General features: G+C 39.0%; 1 protein-coding gene across 1 annotated transcript in view; it reads left to right on the top strand.

Annotated features, from left to right (window-relative positions):
• AFG1L (AFG1 like ATPase) overlaps positions 1-16,481 on the top strand; it is a 229,216-nt gene that overhangs the window by 62,189 nt on the left and 150,546 nt on the right. The window contains exon 4 of the mRNA XM_046006748.1: positions 10,265-10,316. Within this exon, the coding sequence (XP_045862704.1) occupies positions 10,265-10,316 (52 nt within the window). The remainder of the gene's footprint in view (positions 1-10,264; positions 10,317-16,481) is intronic.

Genomic DNA, 16,481 nt, shown 5'->3' with positions numbered 1-16,481 from the left:
CATTTTGAAGGGAGTTCTCTGTGCTTCCTGGACCTGAAAGCCCATTTTCTTCCCTTGATTAGGGAAGTTCTCTGCTGTAATTTGCTCTAATATACCTTCTTCCCTACCTTCCTGTTCTCGTGGAATCCCAATTATCCTAATATTGTTTCACTTTATGGCATCATTTATCTCTTGAATTCTCCCCTCATGACCCAGTAGTTGTTTATTTCCCTTTTTCTCAGCTTCTTTATTCTCCGCCATTTGCTCTTCTTTATCACTAATTCTCTCTTCTGCCTCATTTATCCTAGCAATAAGAGCCTCCATTTTTTATTGCGTCTCATTAACAGCCTTTTTGATTTTGACTTGGTTAGATTTTAGTTCTTTTATTTCTCCAGAAAGGGATTCTCTAGTGTCTTCTTTCCAGGCCCATCTAGTATCTTTGTAATCATTATTCTGATCTCTAGTTCTGACATCTTACTTATATCCATACTGATTAGGTCCCTGGCAGTCAGTATTGCCTCTTGTTCTCTTTTCATTCTGTCTAGAGAAGAATGATAAACAAGAGAAAAAAATACTAAAATGGCAACAATGACCCCAAAGAAATATACATGGAATCAGAAGAGACCTGAAACTGGAAAAAAAAAATTAAAAAAAAAAAAAAAGAGAGAGAATATAATCACACAGGTGAATAGAACAAAGCAATACAGTTGATCCAGTGTGCATTTTGGTCTGTTGGTTAGAAAACTAGATCCCAAAATCATAAAGAAAGAAAAAATTATGTATGTAGAAAAATAAATTAAATACATTGAAAGAATAGCATGTAACTATAGAAATGAAAATTAAAAGACAAAAAAAAAAGGAGTATAAACAGGGGAACAGAACAGAGCAATACACTATATCCTGAGAATATTTTGGTGTGTTTGAAGAAACTACATCCCAAAATTGTAAAGAAAGAAAAAAATATGTATATACACACAAAAAACCAAAATTAATTACTTCGAAAGGATAGAATGTAAGTATAAAGATGGAAATTTTAAAAGACTCTATCAAAAAAAAAAAAGGAAGAAAAAAAGAATATGATCAAACAGGTGAAGAGAACAGAGTAATACACTAGATTCTGGGTGTATTTTGTCTGTCACAAGAAACTGCATCCCAAAATTGTAAAGAAAGAAAAACTTCTATATACAAATAAGATTAAATACAATGAAAGGATAAGATGTAAGTGTAAAAAAGAAAATTAAAAAAGATTTTTAAAAAAGAGTTGATAAAATAAATTGGTTGAAAAAGGAAAGAGAAAAAAATTAAAATTGAAGGACTAAAGAATCATGGGGAAAAATTCATAAATTCTATATACTTTTTTGCCCTAATGTTGGAGTTTTGCAGTCCTCTGGGATCAGTAAACTTGGTTTTGTCCAGATGTTCTTGCTGATCTCAGGGAGGGGCCTGTTGAGCTGATTCTCAGGTGTCTTTGTCTCGGGTGGAATTGCACTGCGCTTGCCATAGGGGCCAGGCTAAGTAAGCTACTTGGGATTGCTCTATGTGGTTTTTGTTCCCTGAAGGCTTTCTGAGACTCTTTAAGGGATAAGAATGAAAATGGCAGCTTCCTAATCTCCAAACGTAGAGCTGAAAGCCTGGGGCCCTACTCCTCAGTGCAATCCTTAGGGAAAAGCAGTCCATCACTCTCGTTTACCTGGTCTCTGCGCTCCATGCTCACCCAGCCTGTGATCAAGGGTTTCTATCTCAGGCATGCGATCCCATTTAGAGTCTCCAAACCCTGCAAACTCCTGTGACATGCACCTGTACTGTTTGTCCCTGGGGCAAGTAGGGGAGGTCTTTTGGTAATTCTGCTGCTTGCTGGGCCCCTGCTTGGAAAGTGGTGGTGCTAACATGCTGGTTGGCAATTTATGGCATAAACAGAGCTCACTCCTGGGCTCTCTGATTGCAGCTGGCTTTCCCACTCCATGCGTGGGGGCTGTGCTATACTCAGGCATCCCCAGTCTTCCTGTGTCCCTGGGGATTATGAGACCATGCTGTCCCACCTAGGAGTCTGCCTTGCTTTGCCACCTGAGCTGCTTTCAGGCAGGGCTGTCTCTCACTGGAGCAGACTTTTAAAGTTCTGATTTTGCGCTCAGTAACTATATCACTTTCCAGTGCTGGTTGATGGAGGCTCCCTCCCCCCGGGGTTATCTATCCGTTTATCACCTCAGATTCACTTCTCCACATCTCCTACCTTACAGAAAGTGGTTGCTTTTCAATCTCTGGTTGAGTTTACATTCAGAATGATTTGCTAGCTACCTAGCTGGATTCCTGGGACCAGAGGAACCTATGGTCTCCTGTTCCTCCACCATATTGGACTCATCAAATTCCCTTCCCCCGTTTTATTTTGAAAAATTTCAACAATACACTTAAATTCATGAATGATTAACATTTTGCCCCATTTTCTCTCTAAATATATATCTATATATATATTTTTTAATTACCTGAAAGTTACAACATAGTAACACTTATCCTTAAAGACATCATTATGTATTTCCTAACTAGGACATCCTCTTGCATAACTGTATTACCATTATCATACCCAAGAAATTTAACATTGTTATAATAATATTATCTAAAATAGAGTTGCCTGATTTAGCAAAGAAAAATACAGGAAATCAAGATAAGTTTGAATTTCAGATAAATAATACTTATTTAGTGTATGTATGTCTTTTGCAATATTTGGGACATACATATACTAAAAATGATTTGATGTTAATCTGAAATTCACATTTAACTGAGCATTGTATTTTATCTTGCAACCCTAAATATGAAGCCCACATTTAAATTTCATTAGTTGTTCCCTAGATATCCCTTTGATTGTGTGTGTGTGTGTGTGTGTGTGTGTGTGTGTTTGGACTCACACTTTGCATTTGCTTATGTCTCATAAACTTTGATAGAGTGATTGGATATACTTTTTAAAATATAAACTCTATGTTCAAAAGATTCTTTGGGTGGAAAGTGGCTTTCATATACTGCCTATAAACTTCAAAACATAAATTTTACTAAACTTAGTGGTTTGGAGTGTATCACCAAATGCATAATAGCCAGGACCCCAATCATTGACGATATCAGCACAGTTCTTTTTTTTTTTTTTTCTTAAGATTTATTCATTTATTTATTTGAGAGAGAGACTAAGCATGGTGGGGAGAGAGAGGGGGAAAATTCCAAGAAGACTCTGCACTGAGTGCAGAGCCTGATCTCATGACCTGGAGACCATGACCTGAGCCAAAACCAGGAGTTGGATGCCTAACCCACTGTGCCACTCAGGTGCCCCACAGCACATTTCTTTATTGGACAATTGTTAATTTAGCCACATTGTTTTAAAAAATTTTAATGCCATTCTTTTGACACCTGCTTTTCTTATCCTCTCTTCTTTGATTTAGGTTACTACAGTAAGTCTCCTAAACTTGAGGAGGCTCTCTGCTTAGAGAGTTCTAGGAGTTTTAGTTTTTGGTTTTTGTTTTAGATTCCAGAGGTAAGTGATATTATTTGTTATATGTCTTTTTTAAAAAAATTTTATTTTAAATAATCTCTACACCCAGCGTGGGGCTTGATCTCACAACCCCAAGATCAATAGTCACAGGCTCTTCCAACTGAGCCAGCCAGGCAGCCCAGTATATGTTTTTTTACTGCCAGATTTACTTCACTTAGTATAATGCCCTAAAGGTCCATCCATGTTGTTACAAACAGCAAGATTTCCTTCTTTTTTATACCTGAATAATATCCCAGTTATCCCAGCGTATATATTTTCTTTTTTTGTTTTTGTTTTTTAATTTTTTAAAAAAGATTTTATTTATTTATTTGACAGACAGAGATCACAAGCAGGCAGAGAGGCAGGCAGAGAGAGAAGGAGGAAGCAGGCTCCCCGCTGAGCAGAGAGCCCAACTTGGGGCTTGTTCCCAGGACCCTGGGACCACGACCCAAGCCGAAGGCAGAGGCTTTAACCTGCTGAGCCACCCAGGCGCCCCCAGCATATATATTTTCTTTATCCATTTTTAATTGGTTGTTTTCCTGTCTTGGTTGTTGTAAATTGTGTGCCACAATAACATGGGGGTGCAGATATCTTTCTGAGCTAGTATTTTGATTTCCTTTGGATAAATACCCAGAAGTGGAATTACTAGACAACTTTTGGGGTATCTTCAAAAGTGTACAGTGTAACCTCCCCAAAGGGGAGGACATTAAAATTCACTGCTATGAAAAAAAAAGATTGCAACAATTCATATTCTTACTAATTTATGAGCCTGCCTATCTCCTTACATTTTTGACAATACTATATTCTGTCAGACTTTTAGATTTTTGTCATGGCGGTATTTCACTGTTATTTTAAAACACACTTTTTATTGTGAAGGAGAATAAGTATTCTTTCAAATGGTTAAGCCACTTGTATTTATTTTCTTATTGGTTTATAAAATCTCTTGCTTACTAAGGAAAGAAATTCTTGTCTGTAATATTGCAGGATTTTTTCCTTGCCTTTTCACTGTTCTTAGCATTTTTTTTTTCCAAACAGAAATGCTTAATTTCACTGCCTTTAATGTTTCTGTCTTTTCCATTATAGTTTTTGGATTTGTCTCTTGCTTGTAAGACATTACACTTAAAGATTTTAAAAATAAATTCCCCGAAACACATTTACACAGCTGTTGATGAAAAGGATTACAAGAGAAGTGAAACATTTAATTTGATGGGCATGGTTCCTGGGAAGGTGGTGGGGGTAAGGACTGAGATCCAGAAATTGATGGAAAGTTACATAGGAAGATGAATCATCTTTGTCACAGGAGGGAGAGAGGAGAAAATGAGTAGAGATATGGGTCAGATTGCAATTTCATATAATAGGAAGTTGAAGGAGTTCCACCCCGATGCCTTCTGTTTTTCTCTCTAAGAAGTAGGAGACACCTGCTGAATGTGATGGGGGGAAGTGTAGTATGGCTTGAAGAGGGCTGAGAGGGTTCCAGAGAACTGTTTTAGAAACAGAGAGTGAACTAACCAGTAAAACAGAATTATTGGCAATAGGAAGGGACTGGTGAGAGCGTACACTCTGAAGGGCTTTTCAGACTTGTTTCAGCAATATTCTGAAGTCTGGGTGAACATGATGGGAAGATTGATTTCTTAGTATGAGATTTTTCTTATTTTTAGCCATCCTTCCATCATTTATTTCTAATTCTATTACACTATAGTTGGTGTACGCCATATTGACTATATCTGAAATGGTGCTACAAATGCATATTCTTTATGTGTTTGGTATAGTTTATTAAATAGAAAATAGTTTGAGTGCATATCAGTGTTGGGATCTTTGAGAGGAGTGTCTTATAGGGTGTGATGTTTCTTTTTTCTTTCTTTTTATGGTACCTAGGTTTTGATGGGAACGGATGTCAGTAAAACATGAAGTTTGCAGTCTTCAGCATGAGTGAGTGGACCTTGTGATTAGTTACAGAGAACTGGGCAGTGAGTGGGAACTCCCCTGTGCTCTGCCCTGTACCTAATAGATAAGGAAATGGCAGGTTGTTGAGTTGATACGGCTTACCCAGGGCCACAAAGCTAATAAGTAGCAGAGCCAGCATTTTTGCCCAGATCTTTTGAGTTCAGGTCCAGTGCTCTTCTGCTCTGTTTTGTACCGGTGGAGATAGGTGGTAGGTTACCACTACCTTCCAACATCCATCTTTAAACTTACCATCTGCACAGTCTATAATATAGTGTCATTGGAGCCTTACCCCAAATCCATTAGAGACGGTGCTTCATCCTCATTTACTAATTCCCAAAGATACAGCTAACATAACAAATCCTACAACTATTCACTAAAGAAACTTGTTCATGTTCAGAGTTTCAAGCCTTTGTCTTGCTTAAGTGTGTGCATTTTAAGGGTAGGGTGTGCATCAGAGTCCTGGCAGGAAACTGTTCACAGCAGATGTTTCAAATAAAGACTGAATCAGGATGACTAAGTCATGGGCAGGGCAGGCCTAAGACAGCCAACAAGGGATAGAGGGGTGAAGGGAGAGCCTAGAGTGGGCTGGAGCTGTGGCGTGAGGCCTGATTGATGGTCCTGGAGGGATACAGCTCTGCTGCCAGAGACAGAGCACCGAGGCAGGGAGGGAACAGGAAGGAATGGCCTGATTTTTCTCTGCTCCCTCCTTTCCATCTCCTGCAAGTAGTGTGTCCCAGGGCTGAGGCCATTTAGCAAACAGCCAGCTAGGGTAGCCCTCCTGGGGTGCAGAGCGGAAGGGAGAAGACATTGGGGGGAGAAACAAATGGAGAATATCAACACCGAGGAATGATACCAGGGTGGAGTTTTCTGAGGCCCAAGAACAGATATTAGAAAATAAAACATTAAGAAAGGAAGTTTAATAGAACTGAAAAATAGGGTAAATTGGGAGAAAATGTAAATTAGGAGCATGTAAATGATGTGGGTTCCTGTGTAGGTTAGTCATTTGGAAGAAAACTGTGAACCTTCCCTTCCCTGAATTCGCTACTATGAATGCAGAATTTTAAAACTTCTTTAGGATCATTTTATAATCTTACTTGCCATTCAATTCTGATTTTCTCCCTTAAAATACAGATTTTTTAAATCCCTTGATATAATTTCAATAATTTTTGGTAGACTGAAAATAAGTTAGGAGAAAATTAGCTTACCTCTCAAAGTAAAAATACTTGGGAGTATATATGTAGGTTGTATATTTAGGTAAATATACATTTAGGTTGATGGTATCTAACATGTTACAGTTATATAATTATAGTTACATAATTAGAAAAGATATATGTAATGTATAGTGTAATATATTTGCTAAAATGTTGCCTTCCAAGGTAATTGAGTTAGAGTGGGTAAAACAGGAGATAGAACCAAATACTTTTTTTTGGGACACCATTGATTGAATTCTCTCCATGTTATCTTTTTTTCTCAATCTTTGTTAAATTTTTGCCTCGAACTTCATTTATTTAGCATATATTGATGAGATCATGTGAATAGTACTAGAGCAGACCCAGGGCTCTTCCTACAGAATGTGCTGTGAAGAATTATGAATTGCTTTGACACTTCACAGAATACAGAATGTCACTTTCAAAAGATTTCTAATACATAGAATATACTTAGAGATTATGAGGTTCTATGCAAGTTTTCTAATTTGAACTGTTCTAAAATTATTTAAGAGCATAATGCTTTTTTTTCTGGCAAGTTGAAAATAGAATAACCAGTGTACAAGAATGGCTCATATAAGATTTTTAAAACAAAACAAATTAAGAGGTTTTGGCAGGAGTAGAATCTGTTTTCCGTTGAGATTTAAGAATAGATGGAGAGTTAATGTGCAGAGGAACACAGGGAAGGCATCCAGCTGGCAGAATCAAAGCAAAGAAGATCCTTTTGCCTAAACCATGGGGAAGGTTCTTCGGGAAAGGGCGTGTTGGAGTCAGGGCCTGGGTTCACAGAGAAAGCTAAGAGGAGCAGGAAAGCTGGAGAGGTTTCTGAGATATGTTGGAGTGAGCCCACAGATTAAAAAACAAAAGCATTATGAACTAGGTCATATCATAGCCTTTGAGAATGTTCCCTGGCAAAATCCTGGCTGCTCTGGTTTGTGCCAAGTGGCATAACTTTCGCTTCTTTCTGCTTTTACCCTCTCCTAATTCTCTCTGCCTTGGCTTACCTTGGCTTTTGCACAGGTGTCTAGGAGCTGTTGCAGAATTTGAAGGTTACTCTTCTGAGTGAACCAAAATTTAGGATGGTTATTTGGGTTGATAATAATAAGTTCCATTTTTTTTTCTTCCTTGGAGCCCTCCATCCTCCTGTTTTTGGTCTAGACTTGATTGCTTTCTTGATCTGCTTGTGCCTCTGTGTTTCTAGAGCAATCCTCCATCTTATGGGGGATTCCTTTCCAGGATCCTCTGTCTTACCTGGAGCCAAGGTGCTCCTATTTCTGTTGGGGAGGTATTTTTAATACCTTCTATGTATGGAATGCCAATTTTCCATTTTTGTACTTGATGGCTAGATTAGATTGGAAATCATTGTCCCTCAAATCTTATTCAAGTCTTTATCTGTTGTTTGTGACCTGTTCCCCTACCCCTTTGTCATCCTCCCCAAAGGCCACCTCAGATGTTTGTAGGATGTTCTTTATATCCCTGGTATCTGAAATTTCAGGATTGTGACTTGGTATAGGTTTTATTTCCCTCCCTGTGCTGGGTCCTTACTCTTTCCTCCCAGTCTAGAAATCAAGTCCTTCAGATTTGAGAAAAATCTTGGCATTATTTCTTAGATAACTTCCTCCTGTCCTTCTTCTATTTTCTTTTTCTGGAATTCTTTTTTTGTCAGATATTGGACCTCCTGATGAAATAATCCAGTAATATTCTTGTATTTTCCATCTGTTCTTATTGCTGTTTATTTGTTGTGTTTTTTGAGACATTTCCTCAAGCTTACCTTCTAATCCTTTTTCTGGAATTTTATTTCTGCTACCATATTTTTTTTAAAAGATTTTTTATTTTTAAATAATCTCTACACTCAACATGGGGCTTCAACTCAAAACCCTGAGATCAAGCGTCACATGCTGTACTGACTGAGCCAGTCAGGCGCCCCTCTGCTACCATATTTTAAATTTCAAAATGTTCTTTTGTTCTTGATGTTCCTTTTTCAAAATTGCATTTTTGTTCTTGCTTTACAATTTTAATAGCTTCTCTTATTTTCCTCAGCATGTTAATTATATTGATTACAGTTTTATTTTTAAAAGATTTTATTTATTTATTTGAGAGAGAGAGAGAGAGAATGCCTGCGCATGAGCAAGGGTGGGGAGAGGAGCAGAGGGAGAAGGACAAGCAGACTTTGCACTGAGGCCCCATGTGGGACTTGATTCCATGACCCTGAAATCATGAGCCAAAATCAAGAGTCAGTCACCTAACCAACTAAGCCATCCAGGCACACCAGATTACGGTTTTATTTTGAAGTTTTTCCTTTTGTTGTCTGTGTAGTCTCTGTTTCCTCTGAGTTTTTTAAAAACATATTTGCTTATTTTTAGAGAGCATGCATATGTGAGGGTAAGAGTGGGGAGAGGCAGATGAGGAGGGAGAGAGAGACACTCAAGCAGACTCTCCATTGAGGGTGCAGCCCGTCTTGGGGCTTGATCTCATGACCTTGAGATCATAACCTGAGCTGAAACCAAGAGGTGGATGGTTAGCCAACTGAATCACCCAGGTGCCCCTGTTTCCTCTGAGTTGTTTTTTTTTTTTTTTTAAGATTATTTATTTATTTATTTGATAGAGAGAGAGAGAGAGATCACAAGAAGGCAGAGAGGCAGGCAGGGGGTTGGGGGGGAAGCAGGCTCCCCGCTGAGCAGAGAGTCCGATGTGGGGCTCGATCCCAGGACTCTGAGATCATGACCTGAGCCGAAGGCAGAGGCTTAACCCACTGAGCCACCCAGGCGCCCCTCCTCTGAGTTTTTAATCCCCTCTGTACCCTTGCTCTGGTCTCCAATTTTCATCCTGGACATTTTTCTTTTCAAGTTTCTATTGATTCTTATGTGTCAACTCATTTTAGAATCTTTTCAGATACTAACAAGCAAACTGAAGGTTCCATCTTTTTTTTTTTTTAAAGATTTTATTTATTTATTTGACAGAGAGAGAGAGATCATAAGTAGGCAGGGAGGCAGGCAGAGAGAGAGGGGGAAGCAGGCTCCCTGCTGAGCAGAGAGCCCGATGTGGGGCTCGATCCCAGGACCCTGAGATCACGACCTGAGTTGAAGGCAGAGGCTTAACCCACTGAGCCACGCAGGCGCCCCGAAGGTTCCATCTTCAGAGGTTGGTAGACTGGTGTGTTCTACCATAAGATGATCTAACAGAGATCAGTTATTTCTTTGGGAGAAATCCACACATAAGTACCTTCAGATTTTTTTGTTTTTGTTTTGTTTTGTTTTCCAGGAGACTCTTCAGTGTCTCTAGAAAAATTCTTCCGTTCTCTTGCTTGCTGGGAATGAGCAAGGAGGCTTTTACTGTTTGGGGAGCCCATTGAGGAAAGAGGGGGAAGATTACATAGTCACTAAATGATGTAGGGGATGTAAACTCAAGTTATGTGACTTCAGAGCCCTTGCTCTGGGCTGCTATGATTCTTACCTCCTACGTTAAAATGTAAATTGGGCTTCGTAGCCTTTTACATCAAATATTTTGTACTTATGGTGTATAATAGCCCATTTTAGTCCTGTATCTGACAGTTAGGAGCACTATGTATATGATGATATTTAATTTTTTCCATGTTAGAGATTTATAATTTGTTCTTAATTTGCAGCTTTTTTCAAGGAGCAAACCTCCAAGGGGCCTGTATGTTTATGGAGATGTTGGTAAGTGTGTTAAAGTAAGTTTTGAGTGCTCCAAAAAGGAGGTTCCTGGCTTTCATTCAGGGATATTTCTGTTTCCACTCCTCAGTCCACTACCAGCTAGGGAATAGGATGAGGCAAAGTAAAAGGGGGGGTGGGGGAGAAGGGGGTAGTTATCTTAGTTTTCATTTTTACTTCTCACAGGGTGCGACTGTAGTTTAAAGCAAGATTACTTAGTGTGCTAGGGTAAAGACATTGTTTAGTGTGTAAGCTGAGTTGATCTCAGGAAAGGTGATCATCTATAAATAGGTTATTAAATAAATTAATCTCATTGCTCAATTCTCTTTGACTCAGCTAATACTTAAAAAAATAAGCTGCTTTTTTTTTTTTTTTACTTTTTTTTTTAATTAGCATGTAATATATTATTAGCCCCAGGGGTACAGGTCTGTGTCTTTTTTACTTTTAATGTCCATGCATATTTTTACTCACAATCTAAACCCTTGTCCTCAATTTAGTTATTATTATCTTTAGTTATTAGTGGATATTCTTAATGATGAGTGGTTATGTTTCCTTGGTCTCCCACATCCATATATTGGCCACAAAGACTCACTTTTTCTTAGAAACCTTGTGAGCTCTTGCTTACTTTTTAGATTTTCCTAATCGGTCAATGTCTTACTTCTTTTCTGACTTCATTCTTGGTGAAATTGTCTGTTTTTTGGCGTGGGTGTTTTGCCTTCAGTTTTCTTCTCTCTTAGTTCTAAACTGCTCCCTATTTACCCACCTTCACTGACGTCATGACGGTAACTCTTACTTTATTTGGTCTTACTGCTTATCAATCAATTCTTTTATTGGTTTAGTCAAAATAGACATTTACATATAGCAAAATCAGTTTTGCTCCTCACGTGATAAACCTCAGGCTCCTTTTACAGCCATAAAACCAATTTGCAATATGAGGAAGTTGTGGCAAATGTTCTTAGTAAGAATTTCAGGACAAGAAAAACAATAGGAGCCCAGTAAGTCTTTACAGTGCCTTAAAGATCCAACTGTTCTTTCCCTGGGTCCTCCCTCTTCTTAGTTGTTTTTGGATGCCTGTTTTATACTTACAGATTTAGCAAGTCTAATAAAAAGAATTGGTGAGCTCATAAACAAGTGAATGAGAGAGCTTGCCCCTTACGATTCTTTATGTTCTTGGAGCTTACAGATTTGAAAACTGTCAAAGAAGCTCAAGCTGTTCTTTTTCTTAGTTCATTGGCTAATTGGTATCTTTGAGAACAGCGCAGGCTTTCTTCTTATTTAGAAAGCAATTTATACCAGGTGCTTAAGCAGTTTTATGTGTCCACACCTTTGGGTACTGCTAGCAGCTTTCATTCTGTTGTCGTTTCCCATTCTTTGCCTCTTTGGAGAACACTTACTTCCCGTACCTTCACTTTCATGTGTAGTCATTGCTCAAATCAACATCTTTGTTTCTCCTGTTACCTCAACCACTTAACCATAAATGGAGATGGTTAGTAATACACAACTGTTTCTACTTCTGCAAAAGGACTTAAAAAAAACACCACCCAATAATACCTCAAACTTATAAAAGTTATTAGATTTTAGTTTGGAAAATACAGCCATGTGCTAATAAGTTGAGGGGAGGTGTGATAGATGTAATTCAGCCGAGTGCTTGAAAGAATTAGGATATGGTAACATCTGTGGTTGTTCACAGAACTGGGTGTGCAGCAACCTTTGGTTAAGAATGTCTTTCCAGTGCAGAGAGGGGAAGAGAAAGGAATTGTACAGTAGGAAGGGAAGTGAACATTTCGATGACGGCAATCAGTTTAGTTGAGAATACTTACAAAACGGGTAGTAAAAGAGGTCAGATTCTTATTTTGCGGGGGAGGAGGTGTTATCTCTCTGGGACAATACCCTCAGAATGTTCTCACAAGCTCGTTTGTGTTACAATTTTCCATTTTAGACTTGGGAAACAGGTGTTCAATATTGAAGACTCCTCAATAGGAAAGATGTCTGTTCCATGGCATCCCCTTCCGCTCCTTATTCTGTACTTGCCCTGGGCTCCGTCATGATGTTATGAGATGACTCAGATGGACCCTCAATCCAGGGAACCCCAATAGAGTTGATATGTAAACTGGAGGCATTATCATCAGTGACTCAACCTTGAAATGTTTTCATTAATAAAGTGCTTAGCGTATCTCATGCAGAAGCCAAACACTGCAGTAAGAGTGTTTTGTGGCTTCATTCTTAACCTATAGTTGGCTTTCTTTTCTTTTTTAAGATTTTATTTAGAGAGAGAGAGACAGAGGGAGAGGGAGAGAACACAAACAGGGAAAGCAGCAGGCAGAGGGAGAAGCAGGCTACCCACTGAGCAAGGAGCCCAATGCAGGACTCGATCCAGCCACCCTGGGATCATGACCTGAACCAAAGGCAGATGTTTACCGACTGAGCCACCCAGGCGCCCCAGTGTGGTGGCTTTCTTACACCAAGGTTCCAGCTCTTGACTAGCAGACTGCTGTGGTGATGGCAGGGTTACTGATGCCTCCTGCACATTTGGAGAGAATCAGAGTCCATTTTTGTTTATGAGTCCCTTTTCTGCTGCCTCCTGGTTAAATGCTGGGCTTGGGTGAGGGAGGACAGCACTCACAGCTCCTTCAGCAGGAGGGTTGGCTGTGAAAAGGGTACCACTGGGAGGGGGACGCTCGAGTGGTCATTTTTGGCTTCATATCTATATAGCCTTGAAAATTAGAACTTAGAAGAGTTTTAGGTTTTAAAAATTACTCCCCTGGTTAAAAAAAGAAAAAACTATTCTTGAGAAAAACAGTAAGTTTTTTTTTTTTTTCCCTAAACTTTTATTTAGGATACTATAGAGACCAAAGCAAAATTGTGAAGTAGATAAAATTTAGTGTTGGTTTCTTCTCCACAGTTTTTCAACATCTGCCCTCATTCTTTTTTTTTAAAGATTTTATTTATTTATTTGACAGACAGAGACCACAAGTAGGCAGAGAGGCAGGCAGAGAGAGGAAGGGAAGCAGGCCTCCCGCTGAGCAGAGAGCCCGATGCGGGGCTCGATCCCAGGACCCTGGATTCATGACCTGAGCCGTAGGCCTCAACCCACTGAGCCACCCAGGTGCCCCAACATCTGCCCTCATTCTTGTGCTCACTTGACAGATGTTATTGAGTATCTGCTGTGTGCCAGGCAGTGTGTTGTTTCTGCGGATGTAACGGTGAATAAAAGCAGACACAGCCTTTGCTTACCCAAAGCTTATAGATTCTTGCGATGGCTCTGAAATATTTTTGAACATGACCCACAGTAAAAATACTTTTACATCCTGACCTACATATGTATGTGTGTCTACGTGTGCACATGTGCACACACACCCCTGAAAAATAATTTTATGAACGAAAACCTTCCTTTATATGTGATACATTTGGATATTTTCTATTCTGTTCTAGTCTGTGAAAAAACAATTCTGGTTGTAGAGACAGTTTGAAAAACACTGGTCTAGTGTCTCTAATAGTCATTGCTAAATGTTGGCATGCTAGGTTTTGTTCCTGCTGTTTCATCTTTTTGGGCCTTAGGATTTCTCATGCTGGACCTTCCATAGGACACAGATTTCTCCTCTACTAGTTAAACTGAACTGGTTGGGCTCATATTATCCCAGGATCTGCCCTCTAGCTAAATGTCTGAACTACTTCTAAGCTGTTTCTATCTAAACTATTCTAAGTTACTTGCTAAAATTTTAATGGGTTCCATTGGTTGAGTAGGTTTCATCACTGATACATTTGCATATAAAAAGAGTCTTCTAGGGGCGCCTGGGTGGCTCAGTGGGTTAAGCATCTGCTTTCAGCTCAGGTCATGATCTCAGGGTCCTGGGATTGAGCTCTGTGTTGTGCTCCCTGCTCAGTGGGGAGCCTGCTTCTCTATCTCCCTCTCCCTCTGCCCTCCCCTACCCCTGCTGTGCTTACTCTCTCTCTCAAATAAATAATCTTAACAATAACAACAAAAAAGAGTCTTCTAAGAGTTAGCATTTCACTGAAACTTGGTATATGAAATAGAACATAGTGATCCAGCTGACGGCTTGGTGATTTGGGGCAGAGAAATCTTTTAGCATCTCTGAAATCACCACACATAGACTCTTGCCTACCTACTAAATCTAATGGTGCTTAGCATAGCCACATTGAAAGACTTTTACATTTTAGAAGGGTCTTTGTTACCTTTTCCCTTCCTTTGTTGGTAGTGTCATGCACTTAACATTTCCCTCATATTCTCCCTAAACACTGTTTGGTGCAAAGGAAAGTCAAATATTAACAATAACTTCGGTATATCTACTAGTCTCTGTTAGAAGTAGAAAAAAAAAGTAGATGTTGGTAGAAATAAGAGAAAGAATGAATACAAAAGAAGTAGAAATTTAAGTACATTCCATTTTCACACTCTAAAAATTAACATTATTTTTAATTTCATTAAATAATTTCTAATTATGTCATAATGTTTGTTTTCAATGTGATATTAATTATTAAGTCTCTAGTCTCTTTGTATGTGTGTGTGATGTCATACCACATCAGCAAATGGTATGCATCAGGGATGCGTCAGCAAAATTCACACTGTTACACATATATATAGAGAGAGACATATATATATAAACTAATTTCTCCTGTAGGATTTCCTACAATTAGGCTTTTGCTGATGCATCCCTGTGGTGTAATGTGTCTTTCAACTCTGTCTTTTTCAAGATTGTTTTGGCTACAATAGAATAGAATATGACTTTTGCATTTCCACAAACATTGTACAACTGTCTGGTTAATTTCTTTTAAAAAAAAGTCCTCCTGGGATTTTGATTGGGATTACATTCAATCTATAGATCAATTTGGAAAGAATTGGTAATATAAAATATTGATGTTTTTGATAAATACTGATTTTTTTTTAATAAAGATTAAGTCTTCCAATCTATGGGCATGGTATATTTCTTCATTTTTAAAGATCTTTAATTTCTCTCAGTACTGTTTTATAGGTTGTAATGCAGAGTTCTGCCATATCTTTTGATAAATTTATTCCTATGTATTTTATGGTTTTTTTTTGTTTTATTTATTTTTTCAGCTTAACAGTATTCATTGTTTTTGCACAACACCCAGTGCTCCATGCAAAACGTGCCCTCCCCATTACCTACCACCTGTTCCCCCAACCTCCCACCCCTGACCCTTCAAAACCCTCAGGTTGTTTTTCAGAGTCCATAGTCTCTTATGGTTCGCCTCCCCTTCCAAATTTTTTTTTTTTACTAAACATATAATGTATTTTTATCCCCAGGGGTACAGGTCTGTGAATCGCCAGGTTTACACACTTCACAGCACTCACGATAGCACATACCCTCCCCAATGTCCATAGCCCCCTCCCCCTCTCCCAATCCCACCTCCCCCCAGCAACCCCCAGTTTGTTTTGTGAGATTAAGAGTCATTTATGGTTTGTCTCCCTCCCAATCCCATCTTGTTTCATTTATTCTTCTCCTATCCCCCTAACCCCCCATGTTGCTTCTCCATGTCCTCATATCAGGGAGATCATATGGTAGTTGTCTTTCTCCGATTGACTTATTTCACTAAGCATGATACGCTCAAGTTCCATCCACGTCGTCGCAAATGGCAAGATTTCATTTCTTTTGATGGCTGCATAGTATTCCATTGTGGATGTATACCACATCTTCTTTATCCATTCATCTGTTGATGGACATCTAGGTTCTTTCCATAGTTTGGCTATTGTAGACATTGCTGCTATAAACATTCGGGTACACGTGCCCCTTCGGATCACTATGTTTGTATCTTTAGGATAAATACCCAGTAGTGCAATTGCTGGGTCATAGGGTAGTTCTATTTTCAACATTTTGAGGAACCTCCATGCTGTTTTCCAGAGTGGTTGCACCAGCTTGCATTCCCACCAACAGTGGAGGAGGGTTCCCCTTTCTCCACATCCTCTCCAGCATCTGTCATTTCCTGACTTGTTAATTTTAGCCATTCTGACTGGTGTGAGGTGATATCTCATTGTGGTTTTGATTTGTATTTCCCTGATGCCGAGTGACGTGGAGCACTTTTTCATGTGTCTGTTGGCCATCTGGATGTCTTCTTTGCAGAAATGTCTGTTCATGTCCTCTGCCCATTTCTTGATTGGATTGTTTGTTCTTTGGGTGTTGAGTTTGCTAAGTTCCT

This window comes from Meles meles, chromosome 5, assembly GCF_922984935.1.
Source record: "Meles meles chromosome 5, mMelMel3.1 paternal haplotype, whole genome shotgun sequence".
In the NCBI taxonomy this organism is placed as follows: domain Eukaryota; kingdom Metazoa; phylum Chordata; class Mammalia; order Carnivora; family Mustelidae; genus Meles; species Meles meles.
This window is presented reverse-complemented; position numbering and strand designations above follow the sequence as displayed.